The 21,646-nt window shown below is 42.6% G+C and overlaps 1 protein-coding gene across 14 annotated transcripts in view; it reads left to right on the top strand.

The window, feature by feature from the left end:
* Positions 1 to 21,646, top strand: part of PTPRN2 (protein tyrosine phosphatase receptor type N2) — a 724,029-nt gene that overhangs the window by 145,920 nt on the left and 556,463 nt on the right. For 7 of the 14 annotated variants that reach the window (XM_072763273.1, XM_072763270.1, XM_072763280.1 and 4 more), the window contains one exon: positions 1,735 to 1,848. The exons of the other annotated variants lie outside the window; for them this stretch is intronic. In XM_072763273.1, coding sequence (XP_072619374.1) covers positions 1,827 to 1,848 — 22 coding nt within the window. In that variant the 5' untranslated portion in view covers positions 1,735 to 1,826. The remainder of the gene's footprint in view (positions 1 to 1,734; positions 1,849 to 21,646) is intronic. 14 annotated transcript variants of the gene reach the window in all.

Below are 21,646 nucleotides of genomic sequence, written 5' to 3'. Positions count from 1 at the left end.
ATGTGGGTTCTGCCCTGCTTTGCCTCCTCTGTGCACACTGTGAAAGCACCACGATGTCTTCATGGGAGAGGCTTTACCAAAACCTCTGAACAGCCTTCCCAGAAAGGGGCAGAATGCCTGTCTTGTCTGCCTCGGGTAGGGTGCATGTAGAACATTCTGGGTCATGGCAAACATGTCAGGGACAGAGTAGCAGGAATCTTGGTGACCCCACATATTTGATGGAGATGCTTGAAATCAGGATTGGTGTAAAAGGACAGATGTGTCTAATAAACAACTTTGCTCTTCAGTTTTTCTGGGTGATAACACTATTAGGGGCTATAGTGTGTCTCCCTCCAAATTTTACATTTTGAAATCTTCACTCCCGGTACCTCAGAATGTGATCTTATCTGGAAATAGGGTCATCGCAAATACAGTCAGTTAAGATGAGGTCAGTAAGGCAGACCCTGATCCAAATATGACTGATGTCCTTCTGGAAAGGGGCCATTTGGATGCAGAGACAGATGCAGAGGGATAACGATATGAGGATACAGGTAGAAACAGCTGACTCTGCACCAAGCAGAGCAGCCTCTCCAGAAAGCAGCCCTGCTGACACCTTGGCTGGGACTTCCAACCTCCAGGAGGACTGGGAGAAATAAATTTCTCCTGTTCTGAGCCCTACTGCCTGGGACTTTGTCATTGCACCCCAGGGAACTAACACCAGCTCTAGCTCTTGAGCTGAGATTTAGCCCCTGGTCTATTTTGGGATGTCAGCTTACCTTCTTGCTTCTCTCCCAGCTGCCTTTGGGTCTCTGACCTCAGATGGTCACCTTTTCTCACTAGCTCCTTGCCTTCCTGTCCTACACCCAGAAAAACTCAGCTTTCCACTTGAGTGGGGAAAAAAAATACTCACTTAGTTTTGGTCCAAAAGCATCTCTTTTATTTTTTATTTTTTTGAAAGTCTGTGCAGCCGTTCTTAAAGTGACAAGAGGAGGCAAAATCAGTGAAGTGCTTCCCTTGGAAGCAGAATTAATGGACTGACAAGGTTGCCACATCCATCCTGTGGTGTTGGGAGCTAATCTCTGAGAGTTTTAAAGTAGATACACACAGAGTCATGTGTTTTGGAAGGAAAGAGAAGTTGCAGATGAGGCTGCAAGGCCAGCCCTGGAGCCTCCCCGGCATCCTTTGACACTGGATATGAGGTTGTGTGGGCCTTGAAAACATGGGAGTGGGGAAGCCTGGCTTTTCTTTCAAGTCACAAGCTGTGACGTGGCACCAGGAAAAGGCAGCGGCCACCTGTGTCCTAACACATACTTGATGTCTGGCTGGTGAAGACCTGAAGGCCCCATGCTGGGACCCAGAGGGGAGAACCATGGATAATCCACTTAAATGCTGGGTCTTGAGAAAACTCTCAAGTTTGCCTATTTCTTGTTTGGTGAAGGACTCCCATTTCTTTCTTTTCTTCAATTACTGCAAACCCTGAAATTAACCCAGAATCTGCAGCCATCAAGAGAAGATACTAGTGGGTGGCATACTGTAATTTGATGAAAGGAACACTTCCCCTTCCACACTTTTAAAACTGGAATTTGGACATATCACGTGTTTCATCTCTCCAGTGGCCCATGCATGATCGCATGATGCATGTAGTCTTCTGTATAACAGAGCGTCCACATGTGTGCACGTCCGCCTGGCTGGCAGAGATGTGGGGTGGAAGGGGTAAGTTCCCTCTTTCCACCTGTAATTATCTTTCTGCTTCAGATGGCACCTTGGCGCTAGTGCTGCACATGCTGAATACACTTGGAGGGTTGAAATGAAAAAGGCATCCGTCATGATACCCTCCTGGGAAGCTGATGGGATGGAGACTACAACAAGGTAATTGGGTTGCAAGAGGAGCATCTGGTTTTCTGCCTCTTTGCAATAACTGTAGAGGTAGTCAGATGGGAAAGGAATTTGGAGGTGAATAAACAACCGGTGCTCTGAATTATACTCTTGCTCAATCACCTGAAACTTACAGGAGGAAGAATGGGAACTCTGGCATGCTCTACCCCATGTACAGTCTGAGACACAACCAACCGCACTGCTGGCTGGGCTCTCAGACTGGAGGCCAGGCCATCAATCCACTGTGCATGAAGCCTTGGAAAGGAATTTTATCTTTTGTTTTGCATGGTTTTTCAGCCAACCTGAATTTGGCCATGAGATAGTAAGGTGTATCGTAGAAAATGGCACTAATGGCAGGCAGTCACCTGAGGATCCTATTTTAGTTCTCTTGTGAAGGATAATTACTTATTATCTCAGGAAGGACCTTGTACTATAATTATATCTGCAATTACAAGATGTGAAAATTCCAACTAATTTTCTAACAGCCCTACTTGCAAAGTGTCATTGCGAAGACACCCGTACCTGGGAAGTTCAGGCCCGTTGTTATTCTCTGTTGGCCCCCATAATGCCGAGGGAGTGGTAGTTTAGGCCAAGTAAGGGGAGATTACAGTTATTACAAGGCTGACTGGGGATCGCTAATATCTATCCACAAAACACTAAATCACATAATCTCTAATTACATGCAAATATTGTCTAGGGCCATTCAGTAGTAAGTCTGAGAATCCTTGGAGAAGTCCAAGCTCAGTTGAGGAGATAGTTTTACAAAAAGCAGGCAGAAGGGTTCTGGAAAGATGACAGAGCAGGAAGCACCAGGCAGATGCCTCGCACCTGGACAACAGCTGCACTGGTAACTCTGGAGTCTACTGAAGGCTTGGACTTCCAGGGGAAGTAAATTGGGGTTAATTTTGGTCAGTTTCAGCTAAATTTCAGTTTAGCGCAAGAGCAGCTACCTGTCACCCACCCTCAGTCCCTGGCAGGCAGCTGTGAACGCATTCTGGAAACATTTGCACGTGGCTTGTGCAAGCCGGGGTGGGTAAAATGCTTTCAAATACTGAGTGTATGTGTTCTAATGACTGATTCTGCTTCTGATCACAATTATGCAGATAAGGAGGAGGTGGCCACTCTTGCACCTCCCTCTGTTCCAAGTCCCTCCCCCTCCAGCTTGTGACTTACACGGGATTTAAAGGGCCAGTGCCTCATTTTTACTCCCTTCACCTGTCACTTTTCACCTTTTGAGAGACAGACATTAAGGACTAGAACATTAGAAAACAAGACATATATGGGGAAAATATATTATACCTCTGGCTGATCCTTGGCACAGAGATAGCCCACAACAATAAAAAACCCAAAAACCAAAACAAAAAAGTAACAAAGTCCAGTGAGTCTTGGGGAAGGAGAACATGATTTCCAGAATTACCACATTATTAGATTCAGATGTCCAGTGTTCAACAACAACAATGATGGCAACAACAAAATCACAAGACATACAAAGAAACAGGAGAGTATGGCCATTTCAAAGGAAAAAAGATAACTTAGCAGAAATTCCCTGAAAAAGGTCTAATGGTAGATCTACTAGATAAAGAATTTAAAGCAACTGTCTTAATGGAAGATGCTTAAAGAACTTAAAGGAAGATGTGGAAAAAAGGAAAATGATGTGTGAACAAAATGGAACTTTCAAAAAGAGATAGAAAACATGAAAAGAAATTATGGAGCTGAAAAGCACAGTAACTGCAGTGAACATTTTACTATAGGAATTCAAAGGCTGATCTGAACAGCCAGAAGAAAGAAACAGTGATTGTGAAGGCAGGACAATGATAATTACTGAATCTGAGGAACAGCAGGAAAAACATTTGAGGAAGAGTGAACAAGCCTAAGGGACTTGTAAGAATCTAGGGAGAACAATATACCCACTGTGAGAATACCAGTAGAAGACAGAAGGGCAGAGAGAATATCTGAAGAAATAATGGCTTAAAAATACCTAAATTTGATGAAATACATAAATATAAATGTACAAGAAGGTCAATAAACTCCTAAGTAAGATGAACTCGAAGAAATCCACACTAAGACCCATTATCATCTAACAGTGAAACAACACAAAAAGTGAATCTTGAAAGCAGCAAAAAAAGAAGCAAACTGTTGCATATAAGGGATTGTCAATAAGCCTATCAGCAAATTTCTCCTCAGAAACTCTAGAGACCAGAAGACTGTGGGCCCATTTATTCAACATGCTGACTGAAAACAGCTGTCTACCAGAGTTCTATATTCTTTTTTTCTGTATATATATTTTTTATTGGAGTTCGATTTGCCAACATATAGCATAACACCCATTGCTCATCCCATCAAGTGCCTCCCTCAGTGCCCGTCACCCAGTCACCCCAACTCCCCACGCACCTCCCTTTCCACCACCCCTTGTTCGTTTCCCAGAGTTAGGAATCTCTCATCTTCTGTCACCCTCACTGATATTTCCTACTCATTTTCTCTCCTTTCCCCTTTAATCCCTTTCACTATTTTTTATATTCCCAGTATGAATGAAACCATGTAATGTTTTTCCTCCTCTGATTGACTTACTTCACTCAGCATCATACCCTCCAGGTTCTATCCACGTTGAAGCAAATGGTGGATATTCATCGTTCCTAATGGCTGAGTAATATTCCATTGTATACAGAGACCACATCTTCTTTATCCATTCATCTGTCGATGGACACTGAGGCACCTTCCACAGTGTGGCTATTGTGGACATTGCTGCTATAAACATTGGGGTGAAGGTGTCTCGGTCTTTCACTGCATCTGTATCTTTGGGGTAAATCCCCAACAGTGCAATTGCTGGGTCGTAGGGCAGGTCTATTTTTAACTCTTTGAGGAACCTCCACACAGTTTTCCAGAGTGGCTGCACCAGTTCACATTCCCACCACCAGTGCAAGAGGGATCCCCTTTCTCCACATCCTCTCTGACATTTGTTGTTTCCTGTCTTGTTAATTTTGACCATTCTCATTGGTGTGAGGTGGTATCTCCTTGTGGTTTTGATTGGTATTTCCCTGATGGCAAGTGATGCAGAGCATTTTCTCATGTGCTTCTTGGCCATGTATGTGTCTTTGGTGAAATTTCTTTTCACGTCTTTTGTCCATTTCATGACTGGATTGTCTGTTTCTTTGCTGTTGATGTTAATAAGTTATTTATAGATCTTGGATACTAGCCCTTTATCTGATACGTCATTTGCAATTATCTTCTCCCATTCTGTAGGTTGTCTTTTAGTTTTGTTGACTGTTTACTTTGTTGTGCAGAAGCTTATTCTCTTAAGTCCCAATAGTTCATTTTTGCTTTTGTTTCCTTTGCCTTCATAGATGTATCTTACAAGAAGTTGCTGTGGCCAAGTTCAAGGAGGGTGTTGGCTGTGTTCTCCTCTAGGATTTTGATGGAATCTTGTCTCACATTTAGATCTTTCATCCATTTTGAGTCTACCTTTGTGTATGGTGTAAGAGAATGGTCTAGTTTCATTCTTCTGCATGTGGATGTCCAATTTTCCCAGCACCATTTATTGAAGAGACTGTCCTTTTTCCAGTGGATAGTCTTTCCTGCTTTGTCGAATATTAGTTGGCCATAGAGTTGAGGGCCCATTCCTAGGTTCTCTGTTCTGTTCCATTGATCTATGTGTCTGTTTTTGTGCCAGTACCATACTGTCTTGATGACCACAGCTTTGTAGTACAACCTGAAATCTGGCATTGTGATGTCCCCAGCTGTGGTTTTCTTTTTCAATATTCCTTAGGCTATTTGGGTCTTTTCTGATTCCACACAAATCTTAACATGATTTGTTCCAACTCTCTGAAGAAAGTCCATGGTATTTTGATAGGGACTGCATTGAACATGTAAATTGCCTTGGGTAGCATTGACATTTTCACAATATTAATTCTTCCAATCCATGAGCATGAAATATTTTTCCATCTCTTTGTGTCTTCCTCAATGTCTTTCAGAACTGTCCTGTAGTTTTTAGGGTATAGATCCTTTACCTCTTTGGTTAGGTTCATTCCTAGGTGTCTTATGCTTTTGGGTGCAATTCTAAATGGGATTGACTCCTTAATTTCTCTTTCTTCAGTCTCATTGTTAGTGTATAGAAACGCCACTGTATTGCATTGATTTTGTATCCTGCCACACTGCCGAATGGCTGTATGAGTTCTAGCAATCTTGGGGTGGAGTATATTGGGTTTCCTATGTACAGTATCATGTCATCTGCAAAGAGGGAGAGTTTGACTTCTTCTTTACAATTTGAATGCATTTTATTTCTTTTTTGTTGTCTGATTGCTGAGGCTAGGACTTCTAATAACTATGTTGAATAGCAGTGGTGAGAATGGACATCCTTGTCATGTTCCTGATCTTAGGGGAAGGACTCTCAGTGTTTCCCCATTGGGAATGATATTTGCTGTGGGCTTTTCGTAGATGGCTTTTAAGATGCTGAGGAATGTTCCCTCTATCCCTACACTCTGAAGAGTTTAGATCAGGAATGGATACTGTATTTTGTCAAATGCTTTCTCTGCATCTATTGAGAGGATCATCTGGTTCTTGTTTTTTCTCTTGTTGATATGATCTATCACTTTGATTGCTTTGTGAGTGTTGAACCAGCTTTGCATCCCGGGGATAAATCCCACTTGGTCATGGTGAATAATCTTAATATACTGTTGGATCCTATTGGCTAGTATCTTGTTGAGAATTTTTGCATTTGTGTTCATCAGGGATATTGGTCTATAATTCTCCTTTTCGGTGGGGTCTTTGTCTGGTTTTAGAATTAAGGTGATGCTGGCCTCATAGAACGAGTTTGGAAGTACTCCATCTCTTTCTATCTTTCCAAACAGCTTTGGTGGAATAGGTATGGTTTCTTCTTTAAACGTTTGATAGAATTCCCCTGGGAAGCCATCTGGCCCTGGACTTTTGTGTCTTGGAAGGTTTTTGATGACTGCTTCAATTTCCTCTCTGGTTATTGGCCTGTTGAGGTTTTCTGTTTCTTCCTGTTCCAGTTTTGGTAGTTTGTGGTTTACCAAAGTGCATCCACTTTTTCTAGATTGCCTAATTTATTGGCATATAGCTGCTCATAATACGTTTTGAAAATTGTTTGTATTTCCTTCGTATTGGTTGTGATCTCTCCTTTTTCATTCATGATTTTATTAATTTGAGTTTTTTCTGTTTAATAAGGCTGGCTTATGGTTTAATCTATCTTATTCTTTCAAATAACCGACTCCTGGTTTCATTGATCTGTTCCACAGTTCTTCTGGTCTCTATTTCATTGAGTTCTGCTGAAATCTTTATTAACTCTCTTCTTCTACTTGGTGTAAGTTTTATTTGCTGTTCTTTCTCCAGTTCCTTTAGGTGTGAAGTTAGCTTGTGTATTTGAGTTTATCCCAATTTTTTTGAGGGATGTTTGTATTGCGATTTATTTCCCTCTTAGGACTGCTTTGCTGTATCCCAAAGATTTTGAATGGTTGTACCTTAATTTTCATTAGTTTCCATGAATCTTTTTAATTCTTATCTAATTTCCTGGTGGACCCATTTATCTTTAAGCAGGATGCTCTTTAACTTCCATGTGTTTGAGTTTCTTCCAAATTTCTTCTTGTGATTGAGTCCTAGTTTCAAAGCATTGTGGTCTGAAAATATGCAGGGGACAATCCCAGTCTTTTGGTATCAGTTGAGACCTGATTTGTGACCCAGTATGTGGTCTGTTCTGGAGAAAGTTCCACATGCACTTGAGAAGAATGTGTATTCAGTTGCATTTGGATGCAAAGTTCTGTAAATATCTGTGAAATCCATCTGTTCCAGTGTTATCATTTAAAGCTCTTGTTTCTTTGGAGATGTACTTAGAACATCTGTCATTTGCAGAAAGTGCCGTATTGAAGTCTCTTACTATTAGTGTATTATTATTATCTAAGTATGTCTTTACTTTGGTTATTAATTGATTGATACACTTGGCAGCTCCCACATTAGGGGCATAAATATTTATGATTTAAATATTTATGATTTATGATTGTTAGGTCTTCTTGTTGGATAGACCTTTTATGTATGATATAGTGTCCCTCTTCTTCTCTTACTACAGTCTTTGGGATAAATTTTAATTTATCTGATATGAGGATGGCTACCCCAGCTTTCTTTTGAGGACCATTTGAATAGTAAATTGTTCTCCAACCTTTCATTTTCAGGCTGGAGGTGTCCTTAGGTCTCAAATGAGTCTCTTGTAGACAGCAAATAGATGGGTCTTGTTTTTTAATCCAGTCTGAAACCTTGTGTCTTTTGATGGGAGATCATTTAGCCCATTCACATTCAGAGTAACTATTGAAAGATATGAATTTAGTGTCATCATGATACCTATTCAGTCCCTGTTTTTGTAGATTATTTCTTTGGGTTTCCTCTTTCTTTTACAGGGTCCCCCTTAATATTTCTTGCAGAGCTGGTTTGGTGGTCACATATTCTTTCAGTTTCTGCCTATCCTGTCCTGGAAGCTCTTTATCTCTCCATCTATTCTAAATGAGAGTTTTGCTGTATAGAATATTCTTGGCTGCATGTTCTTCTCATTTAGGACCTGAATATATCCTGCCAGCCCTGTCTGGCCTGCCAGGTCTCTGTAGAGAGGTCTGCTGTTAGGCTAATATTTCTCCCCATATAAGTTATGGATCTCTTGTCTCTTGCTGTTTTTAGTATTTTCTCTTTATCTTTGGAATTTGCAAGTTTCACCATTGAATGTTGAGGCGTTGAATGGTTTTTATTGATTGGGGGGGGGGTACCTCTCTATCTCCTGGATCTGAATGCCTGTTTCCATCCCCAAGTTAGGGAAGTTCTCAGCCATGATTTGTTCAAATACACTTTCTGGTCCTCTGTCCCTTTTAGCGCCCTCTGGAACCCCAATTAAACGTAGATTTTTCCTTCTGAGGCTGTCATTTATTTCCCTTAACTTTTCTTCATGGTCTTTTAATTGTTTTTCTCCTTTTTCCTCACCTTCCTTCCTTGCCGTCAACTTGTGTTCTATGTCACTCACTCTTTCTTCCACCTCATTAACCCTCATCGTTAGGACCTCCAGTTTGGATTGCATCTCATTTAATTGATTTTTAATTTCTGCCTTATTAGATCTAAATTCTGCAGTCATGAAGTCTATTGAATCCTTTATGCTTTTTTCCAGAGCCACCAGTAGCATTTTAATTGTGCTTCTGAATTGGCTTTCTGACATTGAATTGTAATCCAAATTCTGTAACTCTGTGGCAGAGAGTACTGTTTCTGATTCTTTCTTTTGTGGTAAGTTCTTACTTCTAGTCATTTTGCTCAGTGCAGAGTGGCTGTATGAGCAGGCTGAGTCATAAATATCAACCATGACCTAAGTAAATTTCACCCTAGATGATTCTGGCGAGGTCAAAGACCAGAAATTGAAAACAAATATCAGAATGAAATAAAAACAAAAGGACCACTAAAGTGAAAAACAAATTTTAAAACAAAGTAGTAAAAAATAAAAGGCCAAGAATCCCAAAGAGAAGAAGAAAAAACAAAAAGAAAAGAGAAAAAAGCAAAAGTAAAGAGGAAGAAAGAGGAGAAAAGAAAAAAAAGTGGGGCTACTGGAAGATGGTAGTGGTGATGAAGTTGTAGTGGAGGGAGAATGTAGTCTACCTTGAGGGGCCCTAGAGGAGGATCCTCTTGGTTCTGAGTATATTATGATCTGTATGTTAGAAGATGCTTATTCCCAAATTTATATAACCCAGAAATACTTGTAGAAAGCCCCAACAGTGACCACCAAAACATAAATGAGATAAAAGAGAGGGGCAGAATGGGAATGAAGAGAGAATATAATCTCCCAGAATGAACCAGCATGGTATACCACTTGATTCTGGGTGCATGCTGGTCATGTTTTAGAATGTATTAACTTCCACCATTGTAGAAGAAAATGAGGTAGAGAAAACAAATAACACAACACAAAACATGGGATCTCTGGGTGGCGCAGCGGTTTGGCGCCTGCCTTTGGCCCAGGGCACGATCCTGGAGACCCGGGATCGAATCCCACATCGGGCTCCCGGTGCATGGAGCCTGCTTCTCCCTCCGCCTGTGTCTCTGCCTCTCTCTCTCTCTCTCTGTGACTATCATAAATAAATAAAAAAAAAAAAACAAAAAACAACAACAAAAAAAAAACACAACACAAAACAAAAAAAAAACGTATCTTGTATATCTCCCCAGGTTAAGTTGAGTATTTTGAAGGGAATCCAGAAGTGGAAAATATATCTAAGACCTGTAATTGTAGAAATATGAAAGTCTAAAAGGAAGAAACTTGTTAGAAGTGGAAACCCTTCTCTCTGTAGCTTTCCAGCTGTCCTCTATTTAAATCTCAGGTTGAATTCATAGGTGTTCAGGATGGTTTGAAAGTTATCTAGCTAAGTTGGTGGGGCCAGGTGAGCTGAGGACCTGTAGTCCTCCACCATCATGCCCCCTAAAATCCAGAATTCTATATCCTGCAAAACTGTCCTTAAGAAGCGAGGGGAGGAATCAGGACTTTCCCAGGTAAATAAAGGCAGAGGGGGTTCATGACGAATAGACCTGCCCTTCAAGATATGCTAAAAGTAATCCTACAAGGTGAAATGCACGCAGACAGCAGACACTAGACAGTAACTCTAAGCTGTATGGAGAAATAAAGATCTCAGAAAAGGTAACACATGAGCAGTATAAAAGCTAGTATTTTAACAGTGGTTTGTTTTCTACATAGTCTATTTTATTTTTTTATTTTTATTTTTTAAAGATTTTATTTATTTTATTCATGGGAGATGCAGAAAGAGAGAGACAGAGACACAGGCAGAAAGAGAAGCAGGCTCCATGCGGGGAGCCTGACGTGGGACTTGATCCCTGGTTTCCAGGATCAGGCCCTGGGCTGAAGGTGGCACTAAACCACTGAGCTACCAGGGCTGCCCATTTTCTACATAGTTTAAGAGACTAATACATTTAATGGAAAAACTCCAATTACCAGTATAAAAGCTAATACCAGTAAAAAGTAATAATTGGTATTTCTATAACTTTGGTTTTTAACTCTGAACCTTATTCTCTACATAATTTACACAATGAATGCATTTAAAAATATTATTTTTTTGGCATATAATATATAAAGATATAATTTTGTGACAGCAGCTGAGAGGGTTGGAGATAGAGCTATAAAGGAATGGAGTTTTTTTTTAAATTTATTTTTTATTGGTGTTCAATTTACCAACATACAGAATAACACCCAGTGCTCATCCCGTCAAGTGCCCCCCTCAGTGCCTGTCACCCATTCACCCCCACCCCCCGCCCTCCTCCCCTTCCACCACCCCTAGTTAGGAGTGGAGTTTTTATATAATATTAAAAGTTAATGTATTATAAGTTCAATTTAGAATGCTATAATTCTAGGATCCTAAATGTAATCCCCATGGTATCACAAAGAAGATAGTTCTAGAATATACACAAAAGGAAATTAAGAAATTGAAGCATTTCACTACAAAAAAATCAACTAAATGACAGGAATGCAAGACGTGAGGGACAAAGAGCTATAGGTCACATAAGAAGACAAATAGTATAATCACAGAAAGAAATACCTCCTTTTCAGCCATTACTTTAAATATAAATGATTAAACTCTCCAGTCAAAAGACAGAGAATGGCAGAATGGATAAAAACACATGATCCATCCGTATGATATCTACAAGAGACTCACTTGAATCCAAAGACACAAATGGGTTGAAAGAGAAGGGGTGCAAAATGATACTCAACGCAAGCAGTAATCAAAGGAGATCAAGGGTGCCTATGTTTATTTCAGGAAAATTAGGCTTTAAATCAAAAAGTTTACAAGAGACAAGGAAGAACATTGTATGTTTAGAAAAGTTTCAATAAAGCAGTAAGATACAACAAGTATAAACATGCACCTAATGACAGACCATCAAAATCTACAAAGCAAAAGCTGACAGAGTTGAAGGGAGAAAGTGGAACAGTAGTTGTTAGACTTCAATACCCCACTCACAGTAATAGATAGAAAAAAGCAGAAAGAAAATGAATAAGGAAACAGAGGACTTCAATACACTATAAACTAACCAGATCTAACAGACATTTTATAGAACCCTCCACCCAACAGATACACACATCCTCTTCTCAAGTGCATATGGGACATTTTCGAGACCATACGTTAGACCAGTTAGGTCTCAATCAATTTTAAAAGACAGGTATTATATAAAGTATCTCCTCCAGCCACAACAGGATGGAGCCAATCAGTAATGAATACTGGAAAATTCACAATATCGTGGAAATTAAACCATATACTTTTTTTTGTTTGTTTTTTGTTTTATTTTATTATTTTTTTTAATTAATTTTTATTGGTGTTCAATTTACCAACATACAGAAAAACACCCAGTGCTCATCCCGTCAAGTGTCCACCTCAGTGCCCGTCACCCATTCCCCTCCAACACCCGCCCTCCTCCCCTTCCACCACCCCTAGTTCGTTTCCCCGAGTTAGGAGTCTTTATGTTCTGTCTCCCTTCCTGATATTTCCCAACATTTCTTTTCCCTTCCTTTATATTCCCTTTCACTATTATTCATATTCCCCAAATGAATGAGAACATACACTGTTTGTCCTTCTCCGATTGACTTATTTCACTCAGCATAATACCCTCCAGTTCCATCCACGTTGAAGCAAATGGTCGGTATTTGTCGTTTCTAATGGCTGAGTAATATTCCATTGTATACATAAACCACATCTTCTTTATCCATTCATCTTTTGATGGACACCGAGGCTCCTTCCACAGTTTGGCTATTGTGGCCATTGCTGATAGAAACATCGGGGTGCAGGTGTCCCGACGTTTCATTGCATCTGAATCTTTGGGGTAAATCCCCAACAGTGCAATTGCTGGGTCGTAGGGCAGGTCTATTTTTAACTCTTTGAGGAACCTCCACACAGTTTTCCAGAGTGGCTGCACCAGTTCACATTCCCACCAACAGTATAAGAGGGTTCCCTTTTCTCCGCATCCTCTCCAACATTTGTTGTTTCCTGCCTTGTTAATTTTCCCCATTCTCACTGGTGTGAGGTGGTATCTCATTGTGGTTTTGATTTGTATTTCCCTGATGGCAAGTGATGCAGAGCATTTTCTCATGTGCGTGTTGGCCATGTCCATGTCTTCCTCTGTGAGATTTCTCTTCATGTCTTTTGCCCATTTCATGATTGGATTGTTTGTTTCTTTGGTGTTGAGTTTAATAAGTTCTTTATAGATTTTGGAAACTAGCCCTTTATCCGATATGTCATTTGCAAATATCTTCTCCCATGCTGTAGGTTGTCTTTTAGTTTTGTTGACTGTATCCTTTGCTGTGCAAAAGCTTCTTATCTTGATGAAGTCCCATTAGTTCATTTTTGCTTTTGTTTCTTTTGCCTTTGTGGATGTATCTTGCAAGAAGTTACTGTGGCCGAGTTCAAAAAGGGTGTTGCCTGTGTTCTCCTCTAGGATTTTGATGGACTCTTGTCTCACATTTAGATCTTTCATCCATTTTGAGTTTATCTTTGTGTATGGTGAAAGAGAGTGGTCCAGTTTCATTCTTCTGCATGTGGATGTCCAATTTTCCCAGCACCATTTATTGAAGAGACTGTCTTTCTTCCAATGGATAGTCTTTCCTCCTTTATCGAATATTAGATGACCGTACATTTCAGGGTCCACTTCTGGGTTCTGTATTCTGTTCCATTGATCTATGTGTCTGTTTTTGTGCCAGTACCACACTGTCTTGATGCAACCAATGGTTCAAAGAGGAAATCACAAAGGAAATTAGAAAATACTTAGAGAATGAAACAAAACCACAACTTACCAAAACTTATGGGACACAGTGAAAGTAGTGCTAAGGGGGAAATTTATAGGTACAAATTGTTACGTTAAAAAAGAAGGATAGGGATCCCTGGGTGGCGCAGCAGTTTAGCGCCTGCCTTTGGCCCAGGGCGCAATCCTGGAGACCCGGGATCGAATCCCACGTTGGGCTCCTGGTGCATGGAGCCTGCTTCTCCCTCTGCCTATGTCTCTGCCTCTCTCTCTCTCTCTCTCTGTGTGTGTGTGACTATCATAAAAAAAAAAGGATATCAACAACCTAACTTTATAACTAGGGAATCAGTAAAAGTGTACACTAAAAGCTAGCAGAAAGAAGGAAATAATAAATATTAGGGCAGAGGTGAGTGTAACAATAGAGACAATCAATGAAATCAAGTTTATTCTTTAAAAGATGAACAAAATTGACAAACCTTTAGCCAGATGGACTAAGAAGAGGGAAGACCAAATTTCCAAAATCAGAAATGAAAATGGCTGATTCTACAGAAATGAAAAGGATCAAGATGATTCTATGAATAATTATATGCCAAGATGTTGGATAATCTAGATGAAATGGACAGATTCCTACAAACACAAAACCTACAAAGACTAAATCTCAAAGAAATAGAAAATCTGATTAGACTTTTAAGTAGAAAGGAGGTCGAGCCAGTAGTAAAAATCTCCCAATAAAGAAAAGCCTCGGGCCTGACAGCTTCAGTGGTACAGTCTACAAGCAGTAATGTCAGTCCTCTCAAACTTCTCCAAAAAAAAATCAAAGAGGAGGGAATACTTCTAATTTATTCTGCAAGGTCATTGTAGTCCTAATACCAGAGCAAAAGATACTAGGAAAGAAAGCTATAAACCAGTCTTCCTTAGGAACCTTGATGCAAAAATGCTGGCAAACTGAATTCTACAGCATTCACAGGGATTTATCCTGGAATGCAGGGGTGGTTCAATGTGGGAAGCTCAATCAGTGTATTATTCCACCACATGAACAGAATGAAGGGAGAGAAACGTCACATGGTCATCTCACTTGATGCAGAAAAAGCATTTGGCAAAATTCAAAAACATTTCATGATAAAAATAGTCAACAAAATCTGGTTGACCCTTGAACAGCATAGATGTGAACTGCCTTGCTCCACTTATATGCAGATATTTTGGACAAATACAGTTTCTTACTGTAGGTGTATTTTTTCCTCCTTATGATTGTTCTCAGTAACACTTTCTTTTACTTTATGTGAGAATAAAGTGTATAGCATATAAAATATGTGTCAAATGATTGTGTTATCAGTGAGGCTTCTGGTCAAGATTAGGAAATTAGTAAAGCTTTTGGGGAATTAGTAGTTTTACTCATTTTTCAACTGTGTGGGGAGTTGGTGCCCCTAAACCCCATGTTGTTCAAGAGTCATCTACCCTCCACATAATGAAAGCCATATAGAAAAATCCACAGCAAACATAATACTCGATGGTGAAAGGCTGAAAGCTTTTCCTTTAAGATCAGGTGCCTACTTTCATCACTTCTATCTGGCATAGCACTAGAAATCTGGTCAGAGCAATTAAGAAAGAGAAATAAAAGGCATCCATATATAAATCTGTATGATCTAAAGACTCTCTTAAAGAAAGTGTTAGATCTAATAAATGAATTCGGCAAAGTAGCAGGATACAAAAGCATACAAAAAATAGTTTCATTTCTCACATAAGCAATGAATAATCTGAAAAGGAAATTTTATTTTTTTAATTTTTAAAATTATTTATTTATTCACGAGAGACACAGAGAGAGACAGAGACACAGGCAGAGGGAGAAGTAGGCTCTCTGCAGGGAGCCCGATGTGAGACTCAATCCCAGGACCTTGGGATCACGACCTGAGCCGAAGCAGAACACTCAACTGCTGAGCCACCCAGGCATCCCCGAAAAGGAAAATTTAAAAACCAATTCCATTTACAGTAGCATCAAAAAGAATAAAATACTTAGGAATTAACCAAAGAGGTGAAGACTTGTACAATGAAAACTATAAAACATTGCTGAAAGATATTAAAATAGGAGATATAAATAAATGAAAATATATCTCATGTTCATGAATTGGAGACAATATTGTTAAAATGCCAATTACCCAAAGTGATCTATAGACTCAATATGATTCCTATCAAAATCCCAATGACGTTTTTTGCAGAAATAGAAAAATTTGACCTAAAATTCAAATGACATTTCAAGGTATTCTGTATAGGTAAACAATCCTGAAAAAGGACTAAAACTGGAAGACTCCTACTTTCTGATTTCAAAAGTTTGTGGTAATCAAAACAGTTGTAGTATCAGCATAACGATAGATATATAATATAGACCAGTGGAACAGAATAGGGAGCCCCAAAATAAACCCTCATATGTATGGTCAAATGATTTTTGACAAGGCACAAGGAGCATTCAGTGGGAGAAAGGACAGTCTTTTCAACAGGTGAAATCTGAAAACTAAACATCCAGATGAAAAAGAATGAAGTTAGGACCTTTGCTTAACCCCACATACAAAAATTAATTCCAAATGGATCTAAGACCTAAATGTAAGGCCTAAAACAATGAAACTCTTGGAAATATACAAAATCTACATAACATTGGATTTGACAGTGATTTTTTTGGATATGACACCAAAGGCACAGGTGACAAAAGAAAAAATAGACAAATTATGCTTCGTGAAAATTTTCAAAAATTGTGCATTAAAGGACACTGTCCACAGGGTAAAAAGGTAACCTACAGAATGGGAGAAAATATTTGAAAACCCTAGGCAATGAGGGGTTAATACCTAGAATATACAGAGAACCTCTACAACTCAACAACAACAACAACAACAACCCAATTCAAAAGTGGGTAAAGGACTTGAGTACACATTTCTACAAAGAAGATATACGAATGGCCAAAAAAGCACATGCAAGTCTACTCAACACCACTAATTATCAGGAAATGCAAATCAAAGCTGCACTGAGGTACCACGTCACACCCATTAGGGTGGCCACTCTCAACAAAAGAGAAAACAGCAGTAGTGGCAAGAACGTGAAGATGTGGGCCCCCTGTGCGTTGTCAATGGGAACGTCCCACCTTTGGTGCAGCTGCCTTGTGAAATAGTGGACATTGCTCAAAAAGTTAAACCTACAATGACCAGCTGTTTCACTTCTAGGTTTGTACTCTAGAGAATGGAAAGCAGGGTGTCGAAGAGGTACCGGTATACCTTCGTTTGCAGCAGCATTATTCACAACAGCTAAAATGTGGACATAACCCTAGTGTCCACTGATGGATGAGCGGATGAGCCAAATGTGGTATATCCATACAAGAGTATTTTTTGGTCTTAAAAAGGAAGCAAATCTTTTATTTATTTATTTATTTATTTATTTATTTATTTATTTATTTATTTATTTATGATAGTCACAGAGAGAGAGAGAGAGGCAGAGACACAGGCAGAGGGAGAAGCAGGCTCCATGCACCGGGAGCCCAACGTGGGATTCGATCCCGGGTCTCCAGGATCGCGCCCTGGGCCAAAGGCAGGCGCCAAACCGCTGCGCCACCCAGGGATCCCAAAAGGAAGCAAATCTTGATACTTGCTGCCACATGGATAAACCTTGACGTTATGCTCATGAACTCAGCCAGTCACGAGAAGACCGATTCTGTGTGATTTCGCTTCTGTGAGGTACCCGGAGAAGTTGAGACCATAAAGACGAGAAGTAGGATGGTATCCCTAGGGGTTGGGTTGGGGGAAGAATGGGAGGTCAGTATTTAACAGGTGTAGCGTTTCAGTGTAAGAGGCTGAGAGGCGTTACGGGCATGGATGGTGGTGATGGTTGCCCAGCAGTGTGAATTGTTTAATACCTGTGAACTGGACACATGGAAGTGGTTAAGGTGGAGCATTTTACGTTGTGGGTATTATGCCACCATAAAGGCAGGAAAAACAAACAACTGAATCGATATCATTATAACGTACTAAGATATGCAGGTTTTGAGAATGGATTTTGATGAATTGCAAAGGCAACCAGGCCTTTAGGGAGGAATTGATTTATTTGCATAATCTGATACAAGAACCATAGGTAAAATGGTCCTAAATGATCTTGAGTGGCTGGTCATTCATTAGCAGACATGTGTGGGCGGAGGGAGAGCATGAATGAGAATAACGAGTCCTAATGACTGCATTGATCCAACTGGAACTGGCTGATAAGACGTGCCCATCAGTTAGCACCCCTGCCCACTCCCTCTCCTACCAGGCAGTGACGCCTGACTTGAAGCCAGTGATGACTTATTTGAAGGTTGTGAGGAGCCTTAAAAGGGACGAGCTGGTCGGTGCCTTGCATCCCCAGCAGTAGGATGGGATTAATAAGACGGATCTCCAGGGGTAGTGTGAGGCCCGCCTGTGGCCCGGTTATCCCTAAGGCAGAGGGGAGTGAGCTTGCCCACGTGTGCCTGGCGCTGCCCCAGCACACATGGGGGCCTTCTGCGACAGGAAGCTGGGGTGGGAAGGCCTGCAGAAGCCACAGGTCTGAATTTCTGTGGTTTAGGACATGGCCTCGGCTAGCCTGGTGTGGGCAGGGCCTCGGGGAGCAAGTGTGGTGTGCCTGGGGTTGCCTGGACACCCTGCGCATGTCCCTTGCCGGCCCCTGGGACTCCGGGCCATCTCGAGTGTCCTGCACTTCCTGTGCTCACCTCTGCTGCCCTCAGGTTTACCTCTAGTGGGCACTCCCCTGTGGCCTTGCCAATGTGCTTCTCCCTGCCATAGAGGGGTGGCCCCTCCGGTCCCGCTCAGGGCCCTGGTTAGGCCAAGCTCCATATGGAGAATGGAACGAAGAGCTGGGGGAGTTGGAACCTGGGTGCAGATGCCCTTGGGGTTTTGGGTGTTGTCCTCATGTGTGCACATCGGGGGAGTTCTGTGGGGCTGGTGGCTGTGACAACGGAGGGCCTGGCAGCTGGGAGGGCTCTGAGGTCAAGATGGGTTGTTACCCCCGCCTCAAGTAGAGGTGGCCTGTAGACTCGTGGATGTGGGGGGCGGGCAGGTGGTGGGGATCATCTGACCATCTGACCTCTGAAGTTTGAGCAGTATGTCTGTACTCCAGAGCTTCCGGGCTTCCGTCGGGCCTGCAGGTTGCACGGTGTCCTGTCCTAAGCGCACTGGCTCCGTGAGCCCTGGAACAGGCTGGTGCCAGCGGCAGGGACACCACACTGGGTGGCGTCTGGTCCCCGCACTCGGTGGCCTGCAGCATTTGGCTCCACGCCACTACCTCCCGTGTCTGTGCTGTCAGGCCTCCCCTCCACCAGTGCTTTGGGGTGGCCACTATACGGGAGCACTGAGCACTGCAGGTGCCCCCCAGGGGCCGGGCCAGGGTTTGGGGGGGTGGTGAGGTGCTGCGGGGCTCAGGGTGCTGGGGGGTGGGATACAGCCATGTGCAGGCTGCTGTGCAGCCCAGCAGTGGGCCGGGTCCTAGGTGCCTGCCCATGGCCGGGGCACCCGGAGTGGGGGAAGCAGGTGTGGTGAGAATCACGTGCATGCCCCCCTCCCCTCCTCATCCCTCCCCACTCTGTCCCTGGAGCTGGGTGGGGGGGGGGGGGCGGAGGGAGGGCAGGGCTTTATTCCCACAGCTGCGAACGGGTCCCTAATTTACAGGTTACCTACTTTAGTGAGGACCTTGTTGCTCTTATTTTAACCTGGGAGGAGTTCATGGCCTTTCTCCTGAGGGTGACTGTGTGTCTGTTCCTCCGCACTGAGCGCTCCTGAGAGGAGCAATGTCCCTTGGGTCCTGTGGGCCCGGGGCCCCAGGACCTGGAGCATGTCCACTGTGGGCCACACCATGCATCGCAACCATCAGCGCATGGCTTGGGCCTCCCGGTGGTCACTCATGTCCCACTTGGTCTCCCCTTTCCTTCATACCCGCCTCTGTTCCCTGCTGCCTCTTGCTGCTGCTCCATGCTCTTCTTTGTCACACCGTGTTTGCTGTGGCTGGATGGCCTCTGTGCCCATCTGTCCCTGCCCCCAGGGCAGCCTCGGTCTACACTGGAGCTGTCCAGTCCATGCCATGGCAGCTGTGGGCAAGTTCAAAAAGGGTGTTGCCTGTGTTCTCCTCTAGGATTTTGATGGACTCTTGTCTCACATTTAGATCTTTCATCCATTTTGAGTTTATCTTTGTGTATGGTGAAAGAGAGTGGTCTAGTTTCCTTCTTCTGCATGTGGATGTCCAATTTTCCCAGCACCATTTATTGAAGAGACTGTCTTTCTTCCAATGGATAGTCTTTCCTCCTTTATCGAATATTAGATGACCGTACATTTCAGGGTCCACTTCTGGGTTCTCTATTCTGTTCCATTGATCTATGTGTCTGTTTTTGTTCCAGTACCACACTGTCTTGATGACCACAGCTTTGTAGTACAACCTGAAATCTGGCATTGTGATGCCCCCAGCTATGGTTTTCTTTTTTAAAATTCCCCTGGCTATTCGGGGTCTTTTCTGATTCCACACAAATCTTAAAATAATTTGTTCTAACTCTCTGAAGAAAGTCCATGGTATTTTGATAGGGATTGCATTAAACGTGTAAATTGCCCTGGGTAACATTGACATCTTCACGATATTAATTCTGTCAATCCATGAGCATGGAATATTTTTCCATCTCTTTGCATCTTCCTCAATTTCTTTCAGAAGTGTTCTATAGTTTTTAGGGTATAGATCCTTTACCTCTTTGGTTAGGTTTATTCCTAGTTATCTTATGCTTTTGGGTGCAGTTGTAAATGGGATTAACTCCTTAATTTCTCTTTCTTCAGTCTCGACAAATACCCACCATTTGCTTCAACGTGGATGGAACTGGAGGGTATTATGCTGAGTGAAGTAAGTCAATTGGAGAAGGACAAACAGTGTATGTTCTCATTCATTTGGGGAATATAAATAATAGTGAAAGGGAATAGAAGGGAAGGGAGAAGAAATGTGTGGGAAATATCAGAAAGGGAGACAGAACATAAAGACTCCTAACTCTGGGAAACGAACTAGGGGTGGTGGAAGGGGAGGAGGGTGGGGGGTGGGGGTGAATGGGTAACGGGCACTGAGGGGGACACTTGACGGGATGAGCACTGGGTGTTATTCTGTATGTTGGTAAATTGAACACCCCAATAAAAAATTAATTTATTAAAAAAAAAAAAGAACCAGTTGTGGGAGCTGCAGGGACGATAGCGGGTCTCTGGTGAAGCCTGGAACAGAGTTGCAGCGACGCTCCCAAGGCCACCAGCCAATTAGCCTCAGGAGATTCATGATGCGGTCCTGTGAATTTTGGGGAAGGATTTAATTTATTCCAGCAATTATCAACCGAGCCCCTGTCACGGAAGATACTGGGATTCACGGGTGCCATGGCATCATGTGCTGCCTCCAGGTGTGCGTCCTCCTGAGTGCCTCCTAGACCCTCATTCTAGCCTCTGCAAACTGGCCAGAGTGGAGGGTGTGGGGTTTCCACCGATGGAGCAGTGTGGGCATGGTCCTGGGTGGCCTGTGTTTTCTGCGCGATGCCCCCTGTCCTTGAGCAAGTATGCATGGGCCGGGCCCCCAGGTGGGCCTACTGAGGGTGGCCCCGAGGTCCATGAGTCCAAGACACGAAGAAGCCAGGTCAGCCCGGGCGCCTGGTCCTGTGAGGACAGTGGTCAGTGCTCTCCCCAGGTTGGGCTCCAGATTCCTCCGGGTCCCGTTGCCACTGCTTTTGGAGTGAGGGCTGCTGTGCAGACTCCCTGTCCTGCAGCTCAGCCTCATGTGCTGTACCTCTCCCATGCCCTCCCCTCCTGGGCTCCAAGCACATCCTTCCCCAGGCATCTGGCTGTATGGCAGGTATGCCCAGATGGGAACGGCCTGCAAGGTGTGCTTCATGCCCCAGTTCTGCAGTCCTAGGTGCACCCAGGGTCCCTGCACATCCCATCAATACAGGCCCCGGGCCTTCCACCACCTGCCTCCTGGCGGCCACGTCAGGCCACGACTTAGAGATCATTTTCTCCGT

This window comes from Vulpes vulpes, chromosome 7, assembly GCF_048418805.1.
Source record: "Vulpes vulpes isolate BD-2025 chromosome 7, VulVul3, whole genome shotgun sequence".
In the NCBI taxonomy this organism is placed as follows: Eukaryota; Metazoa; Chordata; class Mammalia; order Carnivora; family Canidae; genus Vulpes; species Vulpes vulpes.
The sequence above is the reverse complement of the archived record's forward strand: the minus strand, read 5'-3'. Positions and strand labels throughout refer to the sequence as shown.